We start from the raw sequence: 26,991 nt of genomic DNA on the forward strand, positions 1-26,991 counted from the left end.
TTGCCCTCGCTAGCCCCTTCACCCCTGTGCTTTGTCTCCACCGTATTCCATAGTTAGCTTCAGGACTCAGTCACATCAGCCAGAATGTCACTTTCCCACTTGGAATTCACTATGTAGTCTCAGGCTGGCCTCAAACTCACAGTGATTCTCCTACCTCTGCATCCCATGTGCTGGGATTAAAGGCGTGTACCACCATACCTAGCTGCTGCTGCTGCTGCTTTTTCTCCTCTTCCTCCTTCTTCTTCCTTTTTATTTTTTTTTCTTTATTAGAGACAGAGAGAGGGAGAGAAAGAGAGAGAGAGAGAATGAGAATAGGCGTGCCAGGGCTTCTAGCCACTGCAAACGAACTCCAGATGCATGCGCCATCTTGTGCATCTGGCTTACGTGGGACCTAGAGAATCCAATGTGGGTCCTTAGGCTTCACAGGCAAGCGCCTTAGTCTCTAGGCCATATCTCCAGTCCTCCAGCTTCTTTTTAAAAATAGTTTTGTTTATTTATTTGCAAGGAGAGAGAGAGAGTGAACCAAGATCTCAGCAAATGGACTTCAGATGCATGTGCAACTTTGTGCATCTAACTTTACGTGGATACTGGGTAATCAAACCTAGGTTGTCAGACTTTGCAAGCAAGCACCTTTCAATGCTCAACCATCTCCCCAGCCCAACAGAATTCTTTCATTTGAGGTGGATACTAATGTGAATCCCATTATAGAGACCAGAAATCTGAGATTCAAAGTGGTTAAACCACATACTCAAAAGTTTCAGAGCTTGTAGGTGACAAAGCCAGGATTTTTAAAAATTAAATTATTATATATTAAAAAAATTAATTGGCAACTTTCATAATTATAGACAATAACCCATGGTAATTCCCTCCCTCCCCCCACTTTCCCCTTCACAACTCCACTCTCCATCATACCCCTTCCCCTCTCAATCAGTCTCTCTTTTGTTTTGATGTCATCATATTTTCCTCCTATTATGATGGTCTTGTGTAGGTAGTGTCAGACACTGTGTGGTCACAAATATCCAGACCATTTTGTGTCTGGAGGAACATGTTGAAAGGAGTCCTACCCTTCCTTTGGCTCTTACATTGCTTCCTCCACCACTTCTGCAATGGACCCTGGGCCTTGGAAGGTGTGATAGAGATATTGCAGTGCTGAGCACTCCTGTCACTTCTTCCCAGCACCATGGTGCCTTCTGAGTCATCCCAAGGTCACTGTCATCTGAAAAAAAGAGACTTCTCTAACCAAAAATGAGAGTAGCATTAATATAGGGATATGAACATTAAGAGAAGTGCTTACTGGGTTGTTTGGTGAGTATAGTATATACATTTAGCCAGACACCAGTAGCATTATACTCCTACGGCTCATGACTACCCCGTCATAGGTTTTCAGTGTCAGGCATGTGTTACCTCCCATGGAGGACCTCCAATCCAATTAGAAAGTGTTGGTTTCCCCCATAACAGACATGCCACGATTGCACCTGAAGGCTCATTTGGCCTGGCTGGCCAAATACAAGGCTTGCAGTATCCACTGTTTTTTGTTTTTTGTTTTTAAATTTACACTGGTGATTTCTCTCTCTCCCATGGAGTTCATGCAGCATCGCTTTTTTCAGCTTTCTGTTATCTGGTCTACATGGAAGAGGTTTTCAAAGAGCCAGGATTTGAATCCAGCCCTGCCTGAGCATCCCTAGTACCACAGTCATTCCTGGGGGAGGCTGGCCTGCTCCTATGTAACCTTTCCCCCATATCCTTATTATCACCCAGCTGCGCAGTCCCACGTTGGAGGGAACCCTGGGTCCTTCCACTGGCTGTTACTCCTTCCTCTCCACGTGGCCTTGGGTCATGGGAGAGCTGGTATTCTACCACCTGTTGCTGAATGTGCCCAGTCTGACCCCCTCCACCTGACTGCAGCACTATATTATAGCCTCGGGCTCTGCCTCTCATTCCTATCACCCGAAAGCTCACCATGCTTTGGCTGCTGAGTCCCCTCTTGTTTGTGGCCATTGGTAAGCTCCCAACCTGTGCCTCCTGTCCCCTGTGCTCCACTGGCCTAGGAGACTCTGACCTCTAACTCGGGCCTCCTGGGTGGCACCTAAGCTACACCTGAGTCCGTAAGAAAAGGGCCTCAGTTTAAACCTGAGGCATGATTGTGGGGGCTTCAGCTGGGTGCTGGGGCAGGAGGAAGAGACCAGCTGTGGCTGAGTCAGGTCTGGAGAAAGACCGGGAGCCCCGTGGGACTGTGGTGGGAAAGCTGGAGGGGGCAGTGGACAGTCACCCGGGAAAGGGTCTGGGCTCTGGGACTTGAGACTTGAGTTCAAATTTCCACTCCTCTGCTCAACACTCCAGCTCTTACTCCCTCCAGAAAGCACCATGTCTGTGGCCTAGCCTTTTTCTGTCTTCTGTCATGCTCAATGCCAACTCCTTCACATAGCTTCCCTTGGACAATAATGGTAACGACATTTATTGAGCACTTACTCTTTGCTGGGCAGGATGCTAAAGGCTTTTTCTTTTAATTTTGCTCTGACCTGTGATTCACTATGTAGTCTCAAGGTGGCCTTGAACTCACAATGAACTTCCTACCTCTACCTCTTTACATGGCTTTACACAGGTGGTTAGAAAATTGAACCAAGGCCATCAGGCTTTGCAAGCAAGCACCTTTAACTGCTGAGCCATCTCCCCAGCCCCTGGTTTTTTAAAATTGCTATTTTCAAGCAGAGAGATGCAAACAGAGAAAGTAAGACAGAATGGATGTCAGGGCCTCCAGCTGCTGCAAATGAACTGTAGACACATGCATCTCTTTGTGCATCTGGCTTTATGTCGGTACTGGGAAATCAAACCAGGGTTGTTAAGCTTTGCAGGCAAGTACCTTAACAGTTGAGACATCTCTCTAGCCAGCTATGGGTTTTTTGTTTTTTGTTTTTGTTTTTGTTTTTTGAGGTAGGGTCTCACTCTGGTCCAGGCTGACCTGGAATTAACTCTGTCATCTCAGGGTGGCCTTGAACTCATGGCGATCCTCCTACCTCTGCCTCTCGAGTGCTGGGATTAAAGGTGTGCACCACCACGTCCAGCTGCTTGTTTTGTTTTTAAAAGGTAGGGTCTCACTCCAGCACAGGCTGAGCTGGAACTCACTCTGTAATTCTAGGATAGCCTTGAACTCATGGTGATCCTCCTATCCCTGCCTCCTAAGGGCTGGGATTAAAGGTGTGCACCACCACACCCAGCCTGTTTTCTTAAAAATACTTTAATTACTTATTTACAAGGAGAGAGATACATACATACATACATGCAGAGAGAGAGAGACAGAGAGAGAGAATGAGTATGGGTGCACCAGGGCCTCTGGCCACTGCAAACAAACTCCATGCTGAAACCTTGTGCATCTGGCTTCACACAGTACTAGGAAATTGAACCTTAACTGTTAAGCCATCTCTCCAGCTCCAAGCTGTCACTTTTTTGTTGTTTGTAATTGTGTTTGTTTGTTTGTTTGCATTTTTTTGAGACAAGGTCTAACCCTGTAGCCCAAATTGGCCTTGAACTTGTGTCCAATCCTCTTGTCTCTGCCTCCCGAGTGCTGGGATTACAGGTGTGAGCAACCACATCCAGCTTTCAAATACTATTTGGGCCAGGAGTGGTGGTGCATGCCTTTAATCCCAGCACTCGGGAGGCAGAGGTAAGAGGATCGCTGTGAGTTCGAGGCCACGTTGAGACAACATAGTGAATTCCAGGTCAGCCTGGGCCAGAGTGAGGCCCTATCTCGAAAAACATTCCCAGTACCCACGTAAAGCTGGAGGCACGAGGTGGCACACCGTTCTGGAGCACACTTGCAGTGGCTAGAGGCCCTGGAGCCCTCATGCTGTCTCTATCTGCCTCTCTCTCTGTCAAATAAATAATATTAGAGTTTTTTAAAAAGAAAAATTGTGTGTTATGTGTGTACACGTGTGTGTGCGTACGTATCAGGACCTCTTGCCACTGCAAACAGAACACTAGATACCACTTTTGGGGTCCAGCTTTGCATGAGTGGCTGAAGTTGAACTGTGAGTGGTAGGCTTTACAAGCAAGCACCTTTAACTCCTGAGCCATCTCCCCAGACCCGTAGCTGTGGCTGTGTGCAGACACGATTCTCAGTCTTCAATCCTCACAGTGAAAGAGGATCCGCATTCCCGGGACTCTGGGGAGCCTGCTCTAGCCTAAATGCTAGCTTCTTTTATTTATTTATTTTTTTTGACTTTTAAAATTATTATTATTTTTTATATTAACAACTTCCATGAATATAAACAGTATCCCATGGTAATGCCCTCCCTCTCCCCACTTTTCCCTTTGAAACTCCATTCTCCATCATATCTTCTCCTCCTCTCAATCAGTCTCTCTTTTACTTTGATGTCATGATCTTTTCCTCCTATTATGATGGTCTTATGTGGTAGTTTCAGGCACTGTGAGGTTATGGACATCCAGGTAATTTTGTGTCTGGGGGAGCACGTTCTAAGGAGTCCTACCCTTCCTTTGGCTCTTACATTCTTTTCACCACCTCTTCCCCAAAAGACCCTGAGCCTTGGAAGTTGTGATAGAGATATTGCAGTGCTGAGCACTCCTGTCACTTCTTCCCAGCACCATGATGCCTTCTGAGTCATCCCAAGGTCACTGCCATCTGAAAAGGTTCTCTACCAAAAGTGAGAGTAGCAATAATATATAGGTATGAACATTAAGAGAAGTGCTTACTGGGCAGCTTGATGAGCATAGTATATACAGTAAATACTAGCTTCTATGTGGTCCAGAGAGGGAGAGGAGTTTGCTCATACAGCCAGTCTGAACACAGCTAATGCTCCTCTTTTCTTCCGGCTGATTGATTCCCTTTCTTGACTCCTCTAGCCTCAGGCTGTGGCCGGCCTTCCTTCAACAACTCCAGCCGCGTGGTCAATGGCGAGGATGCGGTTCCCTACAGCTGGTCCTGGCAGGTAGGAGCAATTCTCCCTACTCTCACTCCCATTGTGGTTCTGGACCCCAGGGACTGATTGCATAGCATCACTTCCTTTCCAGTATCCGCTTTGGCTTTCAAAGGCCAATCAACCCCTGGACACGGCATTCACTGGAGGTTTTGCCTGTCAAATCTATGACCCTGGTTGAGATAGTTGCAATTTAAAAGTGGATTCCGTAAGGGTTAGCTCAAGAACAGTAGAATTTCAGGGGCTATATTTAGGAGAAAGTTTTCATTTATAGGCCTCTTGAATTCTAGAAAAAGGCCATAGTGAAACAAAACAAAACAAACAAACAAACAACAATAACAAAAACGGGCATGGTGGCCCACGCCTTTAATCCCAGCACTCAGGAAGCAGTGGTAGGAGGATTGTGGCGAGTTTGAGGCCACCATGAGACTACACAAATGAATTCCAGGCCAGCCTTGGCTAGAGTAAGACCCTACCTTGAAAAACCAAAAATATATATGCTAACAACAAACACACAGAGGATGAAATCAGAGAATCACTCCCATTCACAATTGCATCAAAAATAAATAAATAAATAAAGTACCTTGGAATAAACCTAACGAAGGAAGTAAAGAATCTCTACAATGAGAACTTTAAAACACTCAGGCGAGAAATTGCAGAAGACACTAGAAAGTGGAGAAACATCCCTTGTTCCCGGATTGGAAGAATCAATATTGTGAAAATGGCAATCTTACCAAAAGCAATCTACACATTTAATGCAATCCCTATCAAAATTCCAAAGGCATTCTTCATGGAAATAGAAAAAACAATCCAAACATTCATTTGGAATCACAAAAATCCTAGAATGTCTAAAATAATACTGAGCAACAAAAGTAAGGCTGGTGGTATCACCATACCTGATTTTAACTTATACTACAGAGCCATAGTAACAAAAACAGCGTGGTACTGGCACAAAAACAGACATGTAGATCAGTGGAACAGAATAGAGGACCCAGATGTAAGTCCAGGTAGCTATAGCCACCTGATATTCGATAAAAGTGCCAAAAATACTCATTGGAGAAAAGACAGCCTCTTCAGCAAATGGTGTTTTGAAAACTGGATATATATCTGTAGAAGGATGAAAATAGATTCTTCTCTCTCTCTCCATGCACAAGAATTAAGTCCAAATGGATTAAAGACCTTAACATCAGACCTGAAACTCTGAAACTGCTAGAGGAAAAAGTAGGGGAAACCCTTCAACATATTGGTCTTGGCAAAGACTTTCTGAATACAACCCCAATTGCTCAGGCAATAAAACCACAGATTAACCGCTGGGACCTCATGAAATTACAAAGATTTTGCCCTGCAAAGGACACAGTGAAAAAAGCAAAGAGGCAACCTACAGAATGGGAAAAACTCTTCGCCAACTATATATCTGATAGAGAATTAATATCTAGGATATATAAAGAACTCAAAAAGTTAAATAATAAGGAATCAAACAAGCCAATCAAAAAATGGGCTATGGAGCTAAATAGAGCGTTCTCAAAAGAAGAAATACGAATGGCATATAAGCATCTAAAAAGATGTTCTACGTCAGTAGTCATCAGGGAAATGCAGATTAAAACTACATTGAGATTCTATCTCACTCCTGTCAGATTGGCAACCATCATGAAAACAAATGATCATAAATGCTGGCAGGGATGTGGAAAAAGAAGAAGCCTTCTACACTGCTGGTGGGAATGCAATCTGGTCCAGCCATTGTGGAAATCAGTGTGGAGGTTCCTAAAACAGCTAAAGATTGATCTACCATATGACCCAGCTATAGCACTCCTAGGTGTATATCCTAAAGACTCATCTCATTTCCTTAGAAGTACATGCTCAACCATGTTTATTGCTGCTCAATTTATAATAGCTGGGAAATGGAACCAGCCTAGGTGTCCCTCAACTGATGAGTGGATAGTGAAGATGTGGCACATTTTATACAATGGAGTTCTACTCAGCAGTAAAGAAAAATGAAGTTATGACATTTGCAGAAAAATGGATGGACTTGGAAAGGATTATACTAAGTGAGGTAACCCAGGCCCAGAAAGCCAAGCGCCACATGTTCTCTCTCATATGTGGATCCTAGCTACAGATGATTGGGCTTCTGCATGAGAAGGAAAATACTTAGTAGCAGAGGCCAGTAAGCTAAAAAGGAGATATAAAGGGAAGAGAAAGGAAGGGAGGAGAGTACTTAATAGGTTGGTATTGTATATATGTAAGTACAATGATTGAGATGGGGAGGTAATATGATGAAGAATGGAATTTCAAAGGGGAAAGGCGGGGGGGGGAGGTATTACCATGGGATATTTTTTATAATTATGGAAAATGTTAATAAAATTGTGAAAATAAAAAAAAAATAAATAAAAGTTTTTTTAAAGAAAAGAAAAAATTAGATAAATTAAATAATGTTAAAGTGCCCCCACATTTCCAGTGCCCAATAGCCACAAAAGTTTGGTGGCCACCATGTTAGAGAACAGTTCCATCATCACAGAAGGATTGAGTGGAATGGGTAATAACAAGCTTGCTCTGGAAGGACAGGGCATAAATCCGATAGTCTCTTCTGGCCTTATGATGGCGATAATCGTGATTTAACCCACCATTGTCACATGGACAGTGCACAGTCAACCTAAGGAATGTGTATGAAGATGAACCAGGGTGTCTTTATATGTAAAGGGGCCCAAGCTGACTTGGCCTGTGGGTGACAGGAGACCAATCTTTGATCTACAAGGAGCTTTTGCTTTTAGAGGCAAGGTCTCAGGTAACCCAGGCTGGCCTTAAATTCCTGATCCTCCTGTCTCCACCTCCCAAGTGCTGGGATTACAGGTGTGCACCACCATTCCTGGCTGGTTGAGTTTCTGAAGTGTGTAGGGAAGAGAAAAAGAATAAGGCAGAGGACTCAAGGTGAGTCATGCTGTAGCAAATCCTAGAGGCTTTGGAAGCGCAAAGGTTCAGGAGAATGCAGCCGGGGGCTGGGGAGGGGGACTGAGAGAACAGGGGTCTCATGCAGCTCGCAAGAAGGTTTGGGGATGCCCCAGAAATCAGAGTCTTGAGGTCCTCAGAAAGGTCATCAAGCCTGGGGTGAGGACTTTTTGGCAAATCAAAATATGATGCCAGCCAGGCGTGGTGGCGCACACCTTTAATCCCAGCACTCAGGAAGCAGAGGTAGGAGGATCGCCATGAGTTCAAGACCACCCTGACACTACATAGTGAATTCCAGGTCAGCCTGGGCTAGAGTGAGCCCCTACCTCAAAAAAAATGTATATATATATATGTATGTATATATATTCCCATTGGAAAAGTGATAGGGCCAACACAGTCTGCTATGTAGGTTTTGCTCTGTGTATTTCATTTTTCTGTGTGAATGGTACCTTCTAGAGTTGTGAAGTACATGACCCACAACACCATTTGTGGTGACCCATAACCATCCCAGGCCTCTCCAGCTCCTTTCTCCTTGGCCACCAGGTCTCTCTGCAGTATGAGAAGGATGGGACCTTCCGCCACACCTGTGGTGGCAGCCTCATCGCCCCTGACTGGGTTCTGACTGCGGGCCACTGCATCTCGTGAGTGCCACCACCTGTCCTTGCCCCAGCTATCCTTGTCCCTACCCCAGCTGCTGCCACTGCATGAAACCCACGCAGTTAGGAACAGTGGGTGAGGAGGGAGGCTGGCCACAGGCGCCAACTGACTTTGCTGTCCCTGCAGGACGTCCCTCACCTACCAGGTGGTGCTGGGCGAGTATGACCGCTCCGTGGAGGAGGGCCCCGAGCAGGTGATCCCCATCAATGGCGAGGACCTCTTCGTGCACCCCAAGTGGAATCCCAACTGTGTAAGCTGTGGGTAAGTGAACTGTCAGGCCCAAGGCCAGAGGCTCCTCCACTCTCCCTCTGGTGTTCCAAGCCTGCCCAAGAAGATGCCCCCAGGGATGCTACTTCGGCCTGTGTCACAGATTGGAGCCAACAGAACTGCCTTCTTCTTCCTCTTCCTCCTTTTTCTTTGGAGACTGGGAATCCCATTGTAGCCCAGCTGGCTTGGAACTCACTAAGGAGCCCAGTCTAACCTCAAACTTGCTGCAACCCTCCACGCTCACCCTCCCGAATGCTGAGATTACAGTCATGACCCACCATGCCCAGCTCAGCAAAGCCTTTAGAGATCTTCAATGCCAATCTTCTCTCCTACAAACGAGGCAGCAAGGTGCAGAGAGGAGCAGGAGCCCCCAACCCAGGGCTCATCAGGCAATGTTCTCCCAAACCCAAGGGTTCGTCCATCCCACACACAACATCTTAGGGACACTGTGGCCTGCAAATCAGGCTCTGGCACTCACCCTCCAGGTGGCCTCGGCTGAGCATTGCTCTTCCCTGGTGGCAGTGTTGCTGGCTGTCAGGGGTAGTCACAAAGCCGGCTTCCTGGGTGGTTGTGAAGGTCAGGAAGACAATCTTTGGCTCCTCACATGGGTGCATCTCTATCACTAAAAGGTTTTGAGAGCCGGCCATGGTGGCACATACCTTTAATCTCAGCACTCAGGAGGCAGAGGTAGGAAGATCGCCATGAGTTTGAGGCCACCCTGAGACTACATAGTGAATTCCAGGTCAGCCTGAGTTATAGCGAGACCCTACCTTGAAAAAACAAATAAAATAAAATAAAATAAAAGGGCTGGAGGGATGGTTTAGTGGTTAAGGCGTTTGCCTGCAAGGTCAAAGGACCCAGGTTCGATCCTTCGGGGCCTACATTAGCCAGATGCACAGGGGGCACATGCGTCTGGAGTTCGTTTTCAGTATCTAGAGGCCCTGGAGTGCCCATTCTCTCACTCTCTCTCCCTCTTTCTCTGTCAAATGGATAAATGAAAATAAAATAAAATAATTGAAGAGATCTTGAGGTCAAGATGCATTGGTCCCCAGAGCTGAAAACTACCTAGATTGATCAAAGGCCAGGAGGTATGAGGTGATCCAGAAGGAGGCTCAGGCTCTGAGTGACTCTTCTGTCCTCCCCAGCAATGACATCGCCCTCATCAAGCTCTCTAGAAGCGCCCAGCTGGGAGACCACGTCCAGCTTGCCTGCCTCCCTCCTGCCGGTGACATCCTGCCTAATGAGTCACCCTGCTACATCAGCGGCTGGGGCCGCCTCTACAGTACGTGTGACCTCTTTCTCTGGGCACAGTGACAGGGGTAGAAGGTCAGGGTCTGGGGAGGGAGGTGGAAGAAGGTCACACTCGGAATGGGCCTTGACCCACTCCTCTCCAGCTGCAGCCTCTGCCACCGTCCTCCCAAGTGTGACTATGTTCAACCAAGCCTTCTGGAGTGTCTGTTGTGTCCCTGGGGCTGGGAATGTCGCAGACCACGAAGCGTGTAGGACTGTATAGTCCCCCACTGGGCCAGCAGAGCTGGGTGTTTTTTTTTTTTTTTTTTTTTTTTTTTTTGGTTTTTTGAGGTAAGGGTCTCACTCTAGCCCAGGCTGACCTGGAATTCACTATGTAGTCTCAGGGTGGCCTTGAACTCACAGCGATCCTCCTACCTCTGCCTCCCGAGTGCTGGGATTAAAGGCGTGCGCCACCACGCCCGGCAAGCCGGGTGCCTTGTAAGCTTCCACTTTTGGGCCCCGAACCCTGCAGCCTGGATTCTCCACGTGGTGCTTTCTGTCCCTGCAGCCAACGGTCCTCTCCCTGACAAGCTGCAGCAGGCCCTGCTGCCCGTGGTGGACTACAAACACTGCTCCAGGTGGGACTGGTGGGGCTTTTCTGTGAAGAGCACCATGGTGTGCGCCGGCGGGGACAAAGAGTCTGGCTGCAACGTGAGTCACCTAACACCTGCCGAGGTGGCACGGTGGGCAAGACCCTACTTATTTATTTAATTTTTTATTTATTTGATGGAGAAAGAGGGAGGAAGAGAGAGACACAGAGAGATAGAGAGAATGGGCGCACCAGGGCCTCCAGCCACTGCAAACAAATTCCAGACACTTCACCCCCACCTCCTTGAACATCTGGCTAATGTGGGTCTTGAAGGATCGAACCTGTTAAGCCATCCCTCCCACCCCTATTTATTTATTTTTGACAAGGTCTCATGTATCCCAGGCTGGCTGGCCTTGAACTCACTACGTAGCTGAGCATGACCTTGAAGTTCCAATTCTTCTGCCTCCACCTCCAGAGTGCTAGGATTACAGACATGTGCCACCATACCTGGTTTACACAGTGCTAGGGACTGAACCTAGGACCTCAAGCATGCTAGAAAAGCACTCTGCCCACTGAGCTACATCCCAACCACATCCTCCGTGGCTCTGAAGTCATAATTAAACATGCAGGATACGCTCATTGTATTCTGAGTGTGAATAATAAAGAGCAAGCTAAGGAGAGCTGGGTGAAACCGTGTATGCCTGCACTCCCAGCACCGAGGAGGCTAAGGCAGCAAGCAGGGTGCGGAATTCAAGGTCAGCCTAAGCTACATGATGAGACCCTGTCGCAAACAATAAAAAAAGTCCAGGCATGGTGGCACATGCCCTTAGTCCCAGCACTTGGGAGGTAGAGATAGGAGGATTGCTGTAAGTTCCAGGCCAGCCTAGGACTACAGAGTGAGTTCCTGGTCAGCATGGGCTAGAGTGAGATCCTACTTGGGGAAAAAAAAAACAAACACAAAAACACAACAAACCAACAAACAAAAGGATGGGGAAGGTGGCTCAGTGGGTTTTCACTTACATATGAGCCTGATGATCTGAATTCAGGTCCCTGGACTCCACATAAAGCTGGACCTATATAGAGCATGAATGCTTGTAATCCCAGCATTGCCTGCAGAAAGAAGGGAGGTGGAGACCGTAGAATCCTGACGCTCAAGGGCAAGCTACCCCGGCAACTACAGCTCTGAACAGAGACCCTGTCTCACAGCCGAGTAGAAGGCAAGGACCAACCCAAGGTTGTTCTCTGACCTCCACATGCGCTGTGGCACACATGTACTTATATTCACACATACATCATACACCATGCTTTAATTTTTTTTTTTAATTGAGAAAGGCTGTGAAGATGGGTCAGTGATTAAAGGCAAGGTTCAATTCCTCAGTACCCATGTAAAGGCAGATTCACAAAGTAGTGCATATATCTGGAGTTCATTTGCAGTGGCAAGAGGACCTGATATGCACATTCTCATGTATGTTGTATGTATGTATGTATGTATGTATGTATGTATGTATTCATGTATGTATTGTGTATGTGTGTATTTTAAAAATAAAAACAAAGAAAAAAGTTAACTATGGCACCCATGGCAGGAAGGGCCGTTTCTCACGTGCCACCTCCACCAGGTGCTGTACTATTTTTATATATCATAGTCTGCTTTTTATTGGGGGGGAGTTTGAGGTAGGGTCTCACTCTAGTCCAGGCTGACCTGGAATTCACTATGTAGTCTCAGGTTGGCCTTGAACTCTCGGTGATCCACCTACCTCTGCTTCCCAAGTACTGGGATTAAAGATGTGTGCCACCATGCCTGGCCATAGTCTGCTTTTTTAAAAAAAAAAAAAATTATTTATTTATTTATTTGAGTGAGAGAGACAGAGGAAGAGGCAGAGAGAAAGAGAGAATGGGCAAATCAGGGCCTCCTGCCACTGCAAACAAACTCCAGACGCATGCGCCCCTTGTGCATCTGGCTTATGTGGGTTCTGGGGAATCAAACCTAGGTTCTTAAGCTTTTCAGGCAAGCACCTTAACCGCTAAGCTATCTCTCCAGCACCCATATATCATAGTCTTTTAATCACACAATCTTAGAAGTCAGGTGTTGTTTTATAAACTGATGTCCAGAGAAGTCAATACCATGTGAATTTCTCCAAAATTCCTTCAACCAAAGATATGGCTCAACCAACACCCTCCCTGGCTGTTACAGGGTGACTCTGGAGGACCCCTCAACTGCCCTGCTGGGGATGGCACCTGGCAGGTCCATGGTGTGACCAGCTTTGTTTCTTCCTTGGGCTGCAACACCCGGAAGAAGCCCACGGTATTCACGCGAGTTTCGGCCTTCAATGACTGGATTGAGGAGGTGAGGCCGTGAAGGGTCCGGGGCCTGGCCAAGGACTTCAGGGGAAATTCCCAGACTATGAGAAGGGCCAGGATGGGGACCTTGGGGACATGCTGAGGGCTTGGGAGTGTTTCTTGGAGCTTTGAATTGCAACTACACTTCCTGAATCCAACAGATGTTGAGAATTGTTGTCCTGGCCCAAGCCCTTCCTTGTTCTTGAGGCTAAGAGAGATATGCCAGATAAGGGGCCACTTGGTGGGGGACAGTTGGCAAAATGTACAAAAACGATGAAGGGTGGTGGGAGACATGATGGGGTGCTTAATCTCCAGTGACAGCATAGATCTTCCTGGGGGTAGGTGGTCCAAACTGATGACTGCTCCTCATGATAACTATACTGGCTACAATTTGTAGATTCACTATGGTGAAAACCTGGCTAATAAGTTTAATCAAGAACCCCCTTGCTGGGAGCAGTAGCTCAGCCCTTTAATCCCAGCACATGGGAGGCTGAGATAGGAAGACTGCCATGAGTTAGAGGCCAGCCTGGGCTACAGAGTGAATTTCAGGTCAGTCTGGGATAGAGTGAGATCCTGCTTCAAACACACACACACACATACAAACCCGGTGAGGTATCTCTATGGAGACAGGAAAGTAAGGCTCAGAGAAGTCAAGTCACATCCCTAGGGACACATGGCTAATGAGTAGCAGGGCTAGGTATTGAGCCCAGTCCCTTTCAGTTCCAGAACCATCCTCCTAACTCAACATTTCTGTCTTCCCCATCCCTGCTCTTTTCCAGACCATGGCAAGCCACTAGAAGCAAGACCCAGCAGGCAGTATTGACCCCACCTCCTTCATAAAGAATAAAGACCCCTCAGAAACTCCCAGCTTGAGTCTTTCTGTGTCGATTTCCTTCTTTTTTAAAAGTAGGCACTATTTTTTTCTTTTTCTTTTCTTTTCTTTTTTTCTTTTTTTTTTTTTTTTCTAGGTAGGGTCTCAACTCTAGCCCAGGCTGACTTGGGACTCACTGTGTAGTACTAGGCTGGCCTCAAACTCACAGTGATTCTCCTAACTCTGCCTCTCGAGTGGTGGGATTAAAAGTGTGTGCCACCATGCCTGGCCGAGGCACTGTTTTATTTCATTTCATTCTATTTATTTATTTATTTATGAGAGAGAAAGAGGGAGATAAAGAGAGAGAGAGAGAGAGACAGAGAGAGAGGGAGGAAGGGGAAGAATGGGCACGCCAGGGCCTCCAGCCATTGCAAACGAACTCCAGATGCATGTGCCCTCTTGTGCATCTGGCATATGCGGGTCCTGGAGAGTCGAACCTGATCCTTTGGCTTTGCAGACAAATGCCTTAACAGCCAAGCCATCTCTCCAGCCCCGAGGCACTGTTTTTTAAAAATACTAATTATGCTGCGTGTGGTGGTGCACGTCTTTAGTCCAAGCACTCAGGAGGTTGAGGTAGGAGGATGGCGTGAGTTCAAGGCCACCCTGAAACTACATAGCGAATTCAAGGTCAGCCTTGGCTAGAGCGAGACCCTACCTTGAAGAAAAGAGAGAGAGATGGGCTGGAGAGATGGCTTAGCGGTTAAGCGCTTGCCTGTGAAGCCTAAGGACCCCGGTTCGAGGCTTGGTTCCCCAGGTCCCACGTTAGCCAGATGCACAAGGGGGCACACGTGTCTGGAGTTCGTTTGCAGAGGCTGGAAGCCCTGGTGCGCCCATTCTCTCTCTCTCCCTCTATCTGCCTTTCTTTCTGTGTCTGTCGCTCTCAAATAAATAAAAAAAAAAAAGAAAAAAAGAAAAAAAGAAAAGAGAGAGAAAGAGACCAAAAAAAAAAATACTATTTATTTGTGAGAGAAGAGAGAGAAAATGGGTGTGTCAGAGCCTCTTGCCCCTGCAAACGAACTCCAGGTGCGTGCACCACATTGTACATCTGGCTTTCCGTGGGTGTAGGGACTTGAACCTGGGCTAGCAGGCTTTGCAAGCAAGTGCCTTTAACCTCTGAGCAATCTCCCCAGCCCATTGATTTCCTTCTTGCCTTCTGACTTGTTCCTAAAACCTTAGATCTAAATTGTAGAGATGAGGCCAGAGTCAACCTTCTCCAGTGAGGATGAGAAAAGAAGGGTGCCCAGAGAGAAGGGAGCTGCTGTGGGACTGTGGAGGTCTTAGGATGCAGGACTGTGGCACAGAAACGGAGGTAGCCCCAGGAAGCTGCTAAGTCATCTCTTCAGCCACCGCAAATAATTTTGCTTTTATTTTTTAAAAGATGAGCTGAGAGATGGCTCAGCGGTTAAGGCGCTTGCCTGCAAAGCCTAAGGACCCAGGTTCGATTCCCCAGTACCCACGTAAGCCAGATGCAAAGGTGGCATATACATCTGGAGTTTGTTCCCAGTGGCTAAAGGCCCTGATGCACCCATCCTTTCTCTCTCTAATAAATAAATAAATAAAAATAAAAAAATTTAAAAAGTGCCAGGCATGGTGCTATACACCTTTAATTCCATTATTCTGGAAGCAGTGGTAGGAGGATTGCCATGAGTTTGAGGACACCATGAGACTACATCGTGAATTGCAGCTCAGCCTGGGCTAGAGGGAGACCTTGCCTTAAAAAGCGAAAAAAAATAAATCAGTCAGTGAATAAAATAAAATAATAGCTACAGTTTAGGTGGCAGCCCCATGAACCTCTTCCCAGAGGTTGTCACCATGATGGGGACTGAACTATCCACCATTCCTTGCTGCTTTTCCTTGGGGGACAGACACATAGTTAGATAGCTCTCGCCTGCTCCCTGTTAGGTCAGGACAAAGTGGAGTCACAGAGGACAGCAGAAGGGCAACAGGGATTTAAGGAAGTGGGTCATCCACATTCCTCAAGGAACCGCCCAGCCATCATCCCTTCCTTCCTCAATAATGCCCAGGTCTAGGATTCCTGCCTCCTTATCTCCCACCTGGTCACTGTTGTGGTCTCACACCCTAGCTATTTCCCTTCCTCGCCTTCCCCCAACTGAAGAGCTCTACATAGCCCACTATCCGTAATCTCAAAGTTGGCTGTGCTCCGCTCTTTTTTTTTTTTTTAAATTTTATTTATTTATTTATTTGAGAGCGACAGACACAGAGAGAAAGACAGATAGAGGGAGAGAGAGAGAATGGGCGCGCCAGGGCTTCCAGCCTCTGCAAACGAACTCCAGACACGTGTGCCCCCTTGTGCATCTGGCTAACGTGGGACCTGAGGAACCGAGCCTCGAACCGGGGTCCTTAGGCTTCACAGGCAAGCACTTAACCGCTAAGCCATCTCTCCAGCCCTGTGCTCCGCTCTTGAGAGTCAGGCCTGGCAGCTCGTGTTCTTCCCGAATAAAAGTTTCCATCTTTGCCTCAGAGCGGTCTCCGTGGTCTTGGTCACTCCCGAGCCTTACACTCCCTTCAATGGCTTTGGCTATCTGCTTTGCCTTGGCCTACATGAAGCTCAGAGAGATAGGGCAACTGTCCAGGACCTCCTTCCCTTTGCTGCAGCAGCTGGAGGCTGCTGGTCCCAGAGAGAGGAGACGTGGAGCAGAGCTTCTGCCAAGCCCTGATGAACACATAGCACAGCCAAGAGCGAAACCTGATTTTCATAAGCCATTCGGGTGTTGAGCATGGCTTGTAAATAGCAGCAGGCACTTGACCTGTCCTGACTGATAAAGTGACTCTGGCGTTCTTCCTCCAGGCTGTTAGAGATTCATACAAATATTCAATGACAATATATTGCATTTTTTTTGAGATAGGGTCTCACTCTAGTCCAGGCTGACCTGGAATTCACTATGTAGTCTCAGGGTGGCCTCGAACTCACAGCTATCCTCCTACCTCTGCCTCCCAAGTTCTGGGATTAAAGACGTGCACCAAAATGCCTGCTTTATTTTTGTTTTTAAAAATATATGCATGTGCTGGGCATGGGGTAGTGGCAGTGTCACATGCCTATAATCACAGCACGTTGGAGATGAAGGCATGAAGGAGTTCAAGGCCAGCCTGGGCTACCTAGCAAGGCCCTGTGTCAAAAAGCAAATGTACCAAATAAAAAAACAAATCCGTTAGTGATGAAAACAGCAGTAAATGTAAATTATTTATTTGAGAAAGAGAGAATGGGCACACCAGGGCCTCTAGACCCTGCAAATGAACCTGGGCACTGGGGAACTGAACCTGGGTCCTTAGGCTTTGCAGGCAAGTGTCTTAGCCACTAAGACATTTCTCCAACCCAAGAACAGAAAATGCTTTTTTTTTTAAAGAATGACACAATCTCAATTTGTGTCTTTATTTTCATGTTTTGGTTTTTGAGATAGAGTCTCACTCTAAACCAGGCTGACCTGGAATTCACTGTGTACTCTTAGGGTGACCTTGAACACATGTCCATCCTCCTACCTCTCCTCTGGGATTAAATATGGGATTAAAGGTATGCACCAACACGCCTGGCCTTCCCTTTCCTTTCTTTTTCTTTTCTTTTTTTTTTTTTTAATTAATTAATTTATTTATTTGAGAGCGACAGACACAGAGAGAAAGACAGATAGAGGGAGAGAGAGAATGGGCGCGCCAGGGCTTCCAGCCTCTGCAAACGAACTCCAGACGCGTGCGCCCCCTTGTGCATCTGGCTAACGTGGGACCTGGGGAACCGAGCCTCGAACCAGGGTCCTTAGGCTTCACAGGCAAGCGCTTAACCGCTAAGCCATCTCTCCAGCCCTTTTTTTTTTTTTTTTTTTTAAGTTAGGGTCACACTCTAGTCCAGGCTGACCTGGAATTCACTCTGTAGTCTCAGGGTGGCCTCAAACTCTTTTTTTACTGGAGACAGAGTGAGGGCAGGAGGGGGCAGTCAAGCAGAGGAGAGGGAGGTAGGAAGAGCAGGGGAGGAAGGGAAAAAGTTCTGGAACCATTCATTCATTAATCATTCTTAGAGTCACACCACAGCATCTGGTGACATGCAAGACAAATATTACCAAGGCTGGCCCACTCCCACCCAGTGGATCAGGAGAGTGCCTTTGGGTAACTTTGAAAACAGCTACAGAATAAAGGGCAGCTCGCCACTGCTGTGCTGTGGCCCCAGGCCAGCTTCAGGGAGACTGGGAATTGTTATGACCCCTTCTCACCACAGGTAGGCAGCAAAGAGGCAGGAAATCTTGCCTACAACTGCCAAAGATTTCATGAAAAATTCCATCTTCCTTTTCCTTTCAGTCTCCAAATGCCAGCATTGAAATCGCTTAAAACCTGTAAAGTCAACAACTTACTTTTTGAACAAAGATTAGAGTGTGAACAATTTTTCCTTTGTTTTTACATCATGAAAAGCCAGCAACGTTACTGTTTGAGTAACGTCCACACTTCATTCTTGTAAGGAAAGTGTAAGAGAAAAGTGAAAGAGAACGCCGGACTTGATCTCTACAGGCAGTTTATTGGGAGAAACAACGAGGGTCAGCAGCCTTCCTGCAGGATGAAGGTTGAAGCACTGAGCCAGGCTGGGGTTCAACCTTTAAGGAGGATCCAAGATAAACAGACTGTACCAGGTGCCGTAGATAAGGAACTTGTAGCTGTTTGTGTCCTTGTTCAGAATAGGCTGCTTCAGCCAGAATCGTCTAAGGGAGCATAACCCAGATGGCTTCTGAACCTTCAAGGCCTTCTGAGCTAAGGGGAGTACATCAATCAGGGGAGGTGTCAGGCTTATCTGGGGATGAATGCCTCTGATGTTTCTTTAAGGCCGGCTAGTCTTAGGGATAGTTATTAACTCTTTAGTTCCCTCTGGTTTTCAGGGAACCCTGTTAACTCTTCAGTTCCCTTTTTATTTATTTATATATTTTTTGAGGTAGGGTCTCTCTCTAGCCCAAGCTGACCTAGAACTCACTATGTAGTTGCAGGGTGGTCTCAAACTCATAGCAATACTCCTATATGGGTCTCCTGAATGTACTTTTTTGAAGTTTTAAATTTATTTTGTTTATCTGAGAGAGAGAGAGAGAGAGAGAGAGAGAGAGGAAAAAAAAGCCGATAGAGAGAGCGAATGGGCCCGTCAGGACCCGCAGCCACTGAAAAGAAACTCCAGACACATGCACCACCTTGTATATTTGGCTTATGTGGATCCTGGGGAATTGAACCTGGGTCCTTTGGCTCTGTAGGCAAGTGCCTTAACTGCTAAGCCATCTCTCCAGCCCAGAAGTATATTTTTATTTTTCTTAAAAAAATTATTTTGTTGAGAGAGAGAGAAAGATGAAGATAGAGAGAGAATGGGCATGCCAGGGCCTTCAGCTGGTGCAAACAAACTCCAGAATCATGTGCCCCCTTGAGCGTCTGGCTTATATGGGTCCTTGGGAATCAAGCTTGGGTCCTTTGGCTTTGCAGGTTAGTGCCTTAGCTGCTAAACCATTCCTCCAGCCTCATTCCTCTTATTATTATTATTTTAAATATTTAATTTAATTTATTTATTTGAGAGAGAGAAAGAATGGGCATGCCAGGCCAGGGCCTCCAGCGACTGCAAACGAACTCCAGACACATGTGCCCCCTTGTGCATCTGGCTTACATGGGTCCTAGAGAGTTGAACCAGGATCCTTTGGCTTTGCAGGCAAACACCTTAATCACTAAGCCATCTCTCCAGCCCTTCCTCTTATTATTATTATTATTGGTTTTTCAAGGTAGCTCTAGCCCAGACTGTCCTGGAATTCATTATTGTAGTCTCAGGGTGGCCTTGAACTCATGGAAATCCTACCACTGCCTCCTAAGTGCTGAGACTAAAGGTGTGCACCAGCAAGCCAGGCTTTCTTATGTTTTTAAATAAATATTTTAATTTATTTGGGAGAAGAGAGAGAGAGACCTCCAGGGCCTCTTGCCACTGCAAATGGGCTCCAGATGCATGCACTTTGTGCATCTGGTTTTACATAGTTACTGGGTAATCAAACCTGAACTGGAAGGCTTTGCAAACAATTGCCTTTCACAGCGGAGCCATCTTCCCAGGCCCAGAATTCCAACTACGAGAGTTTTTAAGGATATGAACCTGGATCCCAGAAGCCCTAACAAGCTAGGTACAGCCACCTATTCCGAGTGAGAGACAAGTAACAGTGAAAAGCAGAGAAAGGGGGTTTATCCACCATGGCCACATTGGGAGGAGGCACAAATAAAGAGGTCCAGTGACTCCTACCTCTGCCTAGTCCATCTTCAGGTTCTGATATGAGGTTTTTAGGTTGAAATAGGAAGCAAGGGGTGTGTAGAGCTAAGCAGTCCTGCCAAGATGTCGCCCCCTGCCCCCATTACCAATCAATCGTCTTGGTTCCGGTCTTTCCTACAAGGAGGTCTGGCAAGTTGTCAGAACTGTATGAAATCTCTTCCTAGGAGACAAATTCCTTCTCAGGCTTCACATTTTCCCTTTCCCCAGCATGGCATTCCTGGGGAAACTCTCAATTCCTTGGGGACCCCTGCTTCAATACTCAGATAGCCAAGGGGAGGAGCGCAAGTTTGAGTCTTCAGAGCATCTGTGCTCCAGCTACACAATGGAAGGGCAAGGACAGACACCCACGGTGACACTGCGGAGCTCAGATCACAAGTGAGTGGGCAGAGCGGATGTCTCGGTGGCTCTTACATCTAGATGCTTGAGACATCAAGGATTCTCAGCGTGGGGGAGTCTGTCAAGCTTTCCTTTGGTGGGGTTGGGGTGTAGCTTGGTGAAGAGGGCTTGTAGAGAGTCAGCAAGGCCCTGGGTCCAATCCTCAATACTACAAAAAAAAAAAAGAAAAAGAAAGAAAGAAGGAAGGAAGGAAGGAAGGGAAGAAAAGCCTTTAATATCAAAGACTCAGCACTGAGAGTCTTTGCTTTCTAAAAGCATCAGAAACTTGGCTGTTTGAAATCACATCTGTGGGAAGAGAATATCCTTCTCTTGTCTGGTGGGTTGGAGCCATATCTGACAAGGCAGCAGCCTAGATTTCTGACCCCAGTGCTGAGCTTCAGAAAAGGGTTTATGAACACAACAGCCTATATTTATCTTAACTTTGTGTCCAAGGAAACAGAATCATGAGTCCAAGTTTTAGCTCGAGCCAGATGTTAACCCCTTTCACACAGGTAGATTTGCCATGGGACCAGTATCAGTGCCACACTCCAACTTCTCTATTCTGCCTTCCTCCAAACTCCACAAGAGCTCTGCTTCTTCCTCTTGGGAGACATGCTACATTTTCTTTGTGTGCACTTGCCGTTGCTGGGAGAGGAAGCCTAACTTTGTTAAAATATGGCTGTGACTCTGGTGGTGTCTACTACATTGACCTTATGATGAAATTCAAGCTGTTTCTGTCTCGCCATTCACCATGTCTACCAACTCAATTTTCAGTGCTGAGACCACAGCAGGGCTTGGTGACACACACCTGAAATGCTAGCTGAGCACTTATGAGGATTGTGTCAGACATGACAGGCAGAGGAACCTGGCCTAACTCAGTCTAACTGTGGCAGAGGAATTCCCAAACTCAAGACCAGCCTTGGCAACTTTGTAAGACCTGTCCCCCAAAAGAGGACAGAGCTGGGCGTGGTGGCGCGCGCCTTTAATCCCAGTACTCAGGAGGCAGAGGTAGGAGGGTCACCATGAGTTCTAGGCCAGCTTGAGACTACATACTGAATTCCAGGTCAGCCTGGATAGAGTGAAACCCTACCTCGAAAAACCAAATAATAATAGGGCTGGAGAGATAGCTTAGTGGTTAAGGCACTTGGCTGCAAAGCCTAAGGCCTCGGGTTCAATTCCCCAGTAACCACGTAAGCCAGCTACACAAGGTGGCACATATGACTGGAGTTCGTTTGCAGTGGCTGGAGGCCGTGGTGCGCTCATTCTCTCTCTCTGTCTCTCAAATAAAAATAAATATTTTAAAAATAAAAAGAAGACTGATAAAAAGTGCACGAGTGTGTGTACACACACACACACACACACACACTTGCCCACAGGGCTGTGAACATGGGACATGGTATTAATAACAGTAGAACATACAGGATCTTTGGCCTTGTGGACACTGTCTGAACAGGCAAGCTGTACTTCTCTTAATGAGAAATGTGTCATTGCTTAAACAACTAGAGTGTACTTCTCCCTAGTCATGTACTTCCCATTCCTACACCCCCAGTCACTCCCACCATGGTGCTTTCATCGGCCGCCTCCTCTCTCAGCCTTGTATAAACAGCACACTAACTAAGATGGCTACTATGTCGCTGGGTGACATAATCTCATATATGTGTGGTCCATCATGGCTCAAAACATCATCATGTGGCTGGTGGCTGTCATCAGAGTATACAGTGACTGGATGGTGCGTGTGGAGGCAGGTGGATGGGGTACGAAGACTGTAGCATTTGGAGAGGCTACACTGGAGCCGGAACCTGAGTGAACAGGCCTCAGGGAAGGGCACTGCGTGTAAGGACGAGCCCGGGAGGAGAAGACGCGCACTTCAGCTCTACGAAATAACAAGGTTAGTGTGCCTGGAGTGGGATGAGTGAACAGGAGGGTGGGGCGGGCTGAACAGGTGAGGCGAAGTGGAGTGGGGATTTTACCTTGAATAATATAGTCACCCTACAAACAGCCCTGACACATGTACTTTTATGTCTACTGCTATAAAATGCAGTTTTCCAAAGCATTCCAAGAATTCTGAGACAGCAGGAAGCCCTGGATCTAGCTCATTCTCTTAATTTATAGGCAGGAAAATGACAGGCTGAGGTGGAGGGGGAAAGCATGATTGTAGTAAATGAACAGGGCAACGCTTACTCTGGTAGGCAAGGAAAGATGGGAGCAAAGACTCCTGGTTCCTTTTGTTTGTTTGAGACAGGGTCTCATTATGTAGCCTAGGCTGACCTCAAGCTCATGATCCTCCTATCTCAGCCTCAGGAGTGCCAGAATGACAGACCAACATCTCCAACATGGAGTTATGATTCTTCTTCTTCTCCTTCTTCTTCTTCCTTCTTCCTTCTTCCTTCTCCTTCTCCTTCTCCTTCTCCTTCTCCTTCTCCTTCTCCTTCTTCTTCTTCCTCTTCTTCTTTTCCTAGCTCAGGCTGATCTGGAATTCATTATGTAGTCTCAGGGTGGTCTCAAACTCCAGCAATTCTCCTACCTCTGCCTCCTGAGTGCTGGGATTAAAGGCGTGCACCACTATGCCTGGCTATGATTCTTTTAAACAATTTATTTATTTATTCATTCATTTGAGATAGAAAGAGGCAGACAGAGGTAGATAGAGAATGGGTGCACTAGGGCCTCTAGTCACTGCAAAAACCTCTAGATGCATCTGGCTTATGTAGGTATTGGGGAATCGAACCCAGGTCTTTAGGCTTTGCAGGCATGTGCCTTAATCACTGAGCCCCTTTTTGAAAATTTAATTTTTATTCATTTATTTGACAGTGAGAAAGAGGCAGAGACATGGCGAGAGAAAGGGCTAGAGTCATGATTCTTGAACCACTAGTTGTAGTACCATTTAGGTAGGGCCATCTAGGAGTTTACAACCTAGCAGTTGCAGTGGGGACAAGGACGTTAGCTCTGAGGCATTATTAACCCAGCAAAAAGGCTGTCAGGTGATCCTCTTTTTAAGTTTTTTTTAAATATTTTTTTAATTTACTTATTTGAGAGCAACTACAGACAGAGAGAGATAGAGAGACAGAGGAAATGGGCACATCATAGTCTCCAGCCACTGCAAATGAACTCCAGATGCATCTGGCTTATGTAAGTACTGGAGAATCGAGCCTCAAACCTGGGTCCTTAGGTTTCAAAGATAAGTGCTTACTGCTAAGCCATCTCTCCAGCCCTCTTTTTAAGTTTTTCCTTTCTTTTTCATTTTAGAGAGAGTGAAAGACAGAGACAGAGAATTGGTGCGCCAGGGCCACCTAGTGGGCACGTGAGACCTTGCATTTGCCTCACCTTTGTGTGTCTGGCTAAGGTGGGATCTGGAGAATTGAACATGTGTCCTTGGGCTTCACAGGCATGCGCCTTAACTGCTAAGCCTATCCTAGCCCATCCCACTTGGATCCACCAGTTGGAAGCAGACAGGAGATGAGCTTCCTGACAGCCAAGCTGTTTCCCCTTCAGGTTAAGGGCAAAGTGGGCAGGCCTCCTGCTTACTGGGATGAATCCTCTGACCTGCGCTCCCACTCCAGATCTGTCTGGCTGAAAGCTTCAGTTCTTCTCCATCAGGCGATGTACTTACTTTGTGGGCAACTGGAAAGTCTTGGAGGAAAAGGCACAGGGGGATAAAATTTAGCTTCCTATATACACAGTGCCCCCCATGGACATATGCCCACTGTTATCTGGGTACACTGAGGCGGGCCTGTCAATGGACTGTGGTGTGTCTTGCCCTGGGTGACCCTTCCCCGCGTGGTACTGCAGTCAACTCGCTTTCTCAGGCCGCGTGTTCTCAGCCAGGGCCACGAAAGCTCCAGTGTGTGGCCACAGGGTGCGGGCTGACTCCCCGAGGGAGGGCTCCAGGAGTACTGTACCTCAATTCCTAGACATCTCCTGATTTTTTTTTTTTTTTTCCCCTTGAGGCAGGGTTTCATTGTAGCTCAGGCTGACCTGGAATTCACTATGTAGCCTCTCAGGGTGGTCTCGAACTAACATGCGCTCCTCCTACCTCTGCTTTCCGAGTGCTGGGATTAAAGAAATGAGCCACCACGCCCGGCTTCCTCCCACTTTTTTAAACTGGTCCAACAACAGCTCAGAAGACAAAGACCCTCTCCCAGATAAAGAAGCCACTCGAGCTGCACCCGACCGACCCACCGCGCGGAAGAAAGGGCTCAGGACAGAAGTCGGCCAAAGCGCCCGGGGTCACGAACCATAGAGCTGCGGAGCGTCGCTGAGGCCCAGAGAGACCCCGTCCCGCTGTCAACTGTCGAAGGCAACTTCCGGTTCCGGGGTGGGACAAAAGCCCCGCCCCAGAGCCTTGGTCTCCCTCTCCGACTCAGTCTGTGGATCGGGGGTCTTGTCCTCGGGGGTCGCTGAGTCTGCGGCGTGGCCCCGTGGAGGTCAGCGCTGTCCCCCATCCTTCCCTCTCCTCCTCCTCCTCCCCGCGCGCGGCCACCTGCCTCTGCCTCCAGAGTGCTGGGATTAAAGGCATGCACTGCCATGCTTGGCTTCCTCTGCCCGCGGCCTCTGCTCGGCCTGGCGCGACTCCGACCTCGCTGCGGCGCGGGTGGAGGGCAGGGTTCCTGGGCCCGGGTGACCCGATCCGCGCCCTGCTTGGGCCCTCTGCGCCGCTCCCGGAGGGATGTGGGGTCTGACTCAGCTCCACGCCCCGACCAGGGGTTTCCGCTGCTGTGTCGAGTCGTTGCACCATGTTTCTAGCTTTGGGGCCTTGGGTAGATCCCCCGGTAACTGGAGAGGGTAGAATATGAGGACCGCTGAGAGTTAACATCCGAAACTCTGAGCTGGGCGTGGTGACGCACGTCTGTAATCCCAACAGGAGGATTGCTACAAGATCGAGGCCAGCCCACTCAACTAGAGAGTTCCAGGCCAGCCAGGGCTATTTAATGATATCCTGTCTTTAAAAAGAAAGAAAGAGAAAAAGAAAAAAAAAAAAAGGAAGAAAGAAAAGGAGAAAGCAAGCAGCTGGACATGGTGGTATCTGCAACTAGAAAAATTAAAAACAATTTTTTTAAAGCAAAACCGAAAAGGATACCATCCTAAGTGGGTTAGTTGTCTGCAAGCAGGCTCCTTGATCTTGGTTTTAACTTGCCTGCAACGAGTTACTCCCTGCTTAATGCCCCATAGCAGGAGTGTTGGTATTTAAAATCTCACCCACCTCAGAGAGAATTGCTTCACTGTGTTTGTTTCCTGGGCGACAACTAACATATCAAAAATCACTAGTACTGCTGGATGTGGTGGCTCACACCTGTAATCATCCCATGGGATGATCAGGAGTTCACACACTCAACCTCAGCTATATAGTACATCCAAGGCCAGCTTGGGCTACAAGAGCCCTTGTCTCAAAAAAAAAGTAAAGTGGGGGCTGGAGAAATGGCTCAGGAGTTAAGGTGCTTGCCTGCAACTGCAAAACCTAATGTCCCAGTTCAGTTCTCCAGTACCCACGGAGAGCCAGATGCACAAAGCGGCACATGCATCTGGAGTTTGTTTGCAGGGGATGGAGGCCTTGGCCTGCCCATTCTCTCATGTCTCCTCTTTATCTTTCTCCTCCTGCAAGTAAATAAATTAAAAGAATTTTTTTTTGAGGTAGGGTTTCAAACTCTAGTCCAGGCTGACCTGGAATTCACTATGTAGTCTCAGGGTGGCCTCGAACTCATGGTGATCCTCCTACCTCTGTCTCACAACTGCTGGGATTAAAGGCATGCACCACCACACCTGTCTAAAAATATTTTTAAAACAACAACAACAACAAAAAAGTGGGCTGGAGATACCTGGCTTTGTGGGTAAAATGCTTTCTATGTGTTGACATTACCTACTGACACCAACTGAATCTGTTGTAGGTCCTGAATGACCAGTGCTTAGGAACTGGGCTGAGACTTAAGAGACTCAACAGAACCAGGGACTCCAAGCTATGTCTGCATAGGAGTGCAGAAACCGGCATCCTGCAGAGTTTTTTTTTTTTTTTTTCGGGTGGGGGAGGGAGGTTTCGAGGTAGGGTTTTGCTGTGGTCCAGCCTGACTCGGAATTCATTATGTAATCTCAGGGTGGCCTCGAACTCACGACTATCCACCTACCTCTGCCTCCAAAGTGCTGGGATTAAAGGCATGCACTGCCATGCTTGGCTTCCGTAGGATTTTTATTAGGATACTTCAGTGCATACAGTTCATGTAGATAATAACTTAACATAATACAGAACAGGCACTAACTTCCTTATCTCAGAAGCGAGGAGACAGCTTAGCTGATTTGAGGCTATAGATGAATACCAGACTTCCCTAGTATGTGCTTTGAAGCATAAGAAAGCAGCTGGAAGACAGACATCACAAGCTCTGCTCTCAGCGCTCCGAGATCAGAAGCAGGTGTTGCTCTTCTCAGACCATAGAGTCGGCCACATCACAGGGTGCTCTGTAAACAGAATGTCTTTGCTCAACTAGGCTGCAACCCACCTACATTATACAAGTGTGAGGACCCAGGGTTGGATCCC

The 26,991-nt window shown here is 47.3% G+C and overlaps 1 protein-coding gene and 1 long non-coding RNA gene across 3 annotated transcripts; one reads left to right on the top strand and one right to left on the bottom strand.

The window, feature by feature from the left end:
• Window positions 1-1,960: 1,960 nt before the first annotated feature.
• On the top strand, window positions 1,961-13,748 carry LOC101604254 (chymotrypsin like elastase 3B). 2 transcript variants are annotated; one of them, XM_045150829.1, is made up of 8 exons: window positions 1,961-2,000; window positions 4,858-4,943; window positions 8,415-8,512; window positions 8,655-8,789; window positions 9,941-10,077; window positions 10,594-10,736; window positions 12,770-12,958; window positions 13,731-13,748. In XM_045150829.1, exons 1-8 carry the CDS (start codon window positions 1,961-1,963, stop codon window positions 13,746-13,748), a joined length of 846 nt encoding a protein of 281 aa, XP_045006764.1. The 2 variants fall into 2 exon arrangements, with proteins under 2 accessions (XP_045006764.1, XP_045006765.1); XM_045150830.1 differs by having other exon boundaries at window positions 12,806-12,958.
• A 6,081-nt stretch (window positions 13,749-19,829) lies between these two features.
• Window positions 19,830-24,962, bottom strand: LOC123460771. Its single transcript, XR_006637189.1, has 3 exons — window positions 24,704-24,962; window positions 23,994-24,098; window positions 19,830-20,640 (listed from the first exon to the last, which is right to left on the bottom strand). It is a non-coding gene; the product is annotated as an uncharacterized LOC123460771 (long non-coding RNA).
• Between the last annotated feature and the right edge of the window lie 2,029 nt (window positions 24,963-26,991).

This window comes from Jaculus jaculus, chromosome 5 (assembly GCF_020740685.1).
Source record: "Jaculus jaculus isolate mJacJac1 chromosome 5, mJacJac1.mat.Y.cur, whole genome shotgun sequence".
NCBI lineage: Eukaryota > Metazoa > Chordata > Mammalia > Rodentia > Dipodidae > Jaculus > Jaculus jaculus.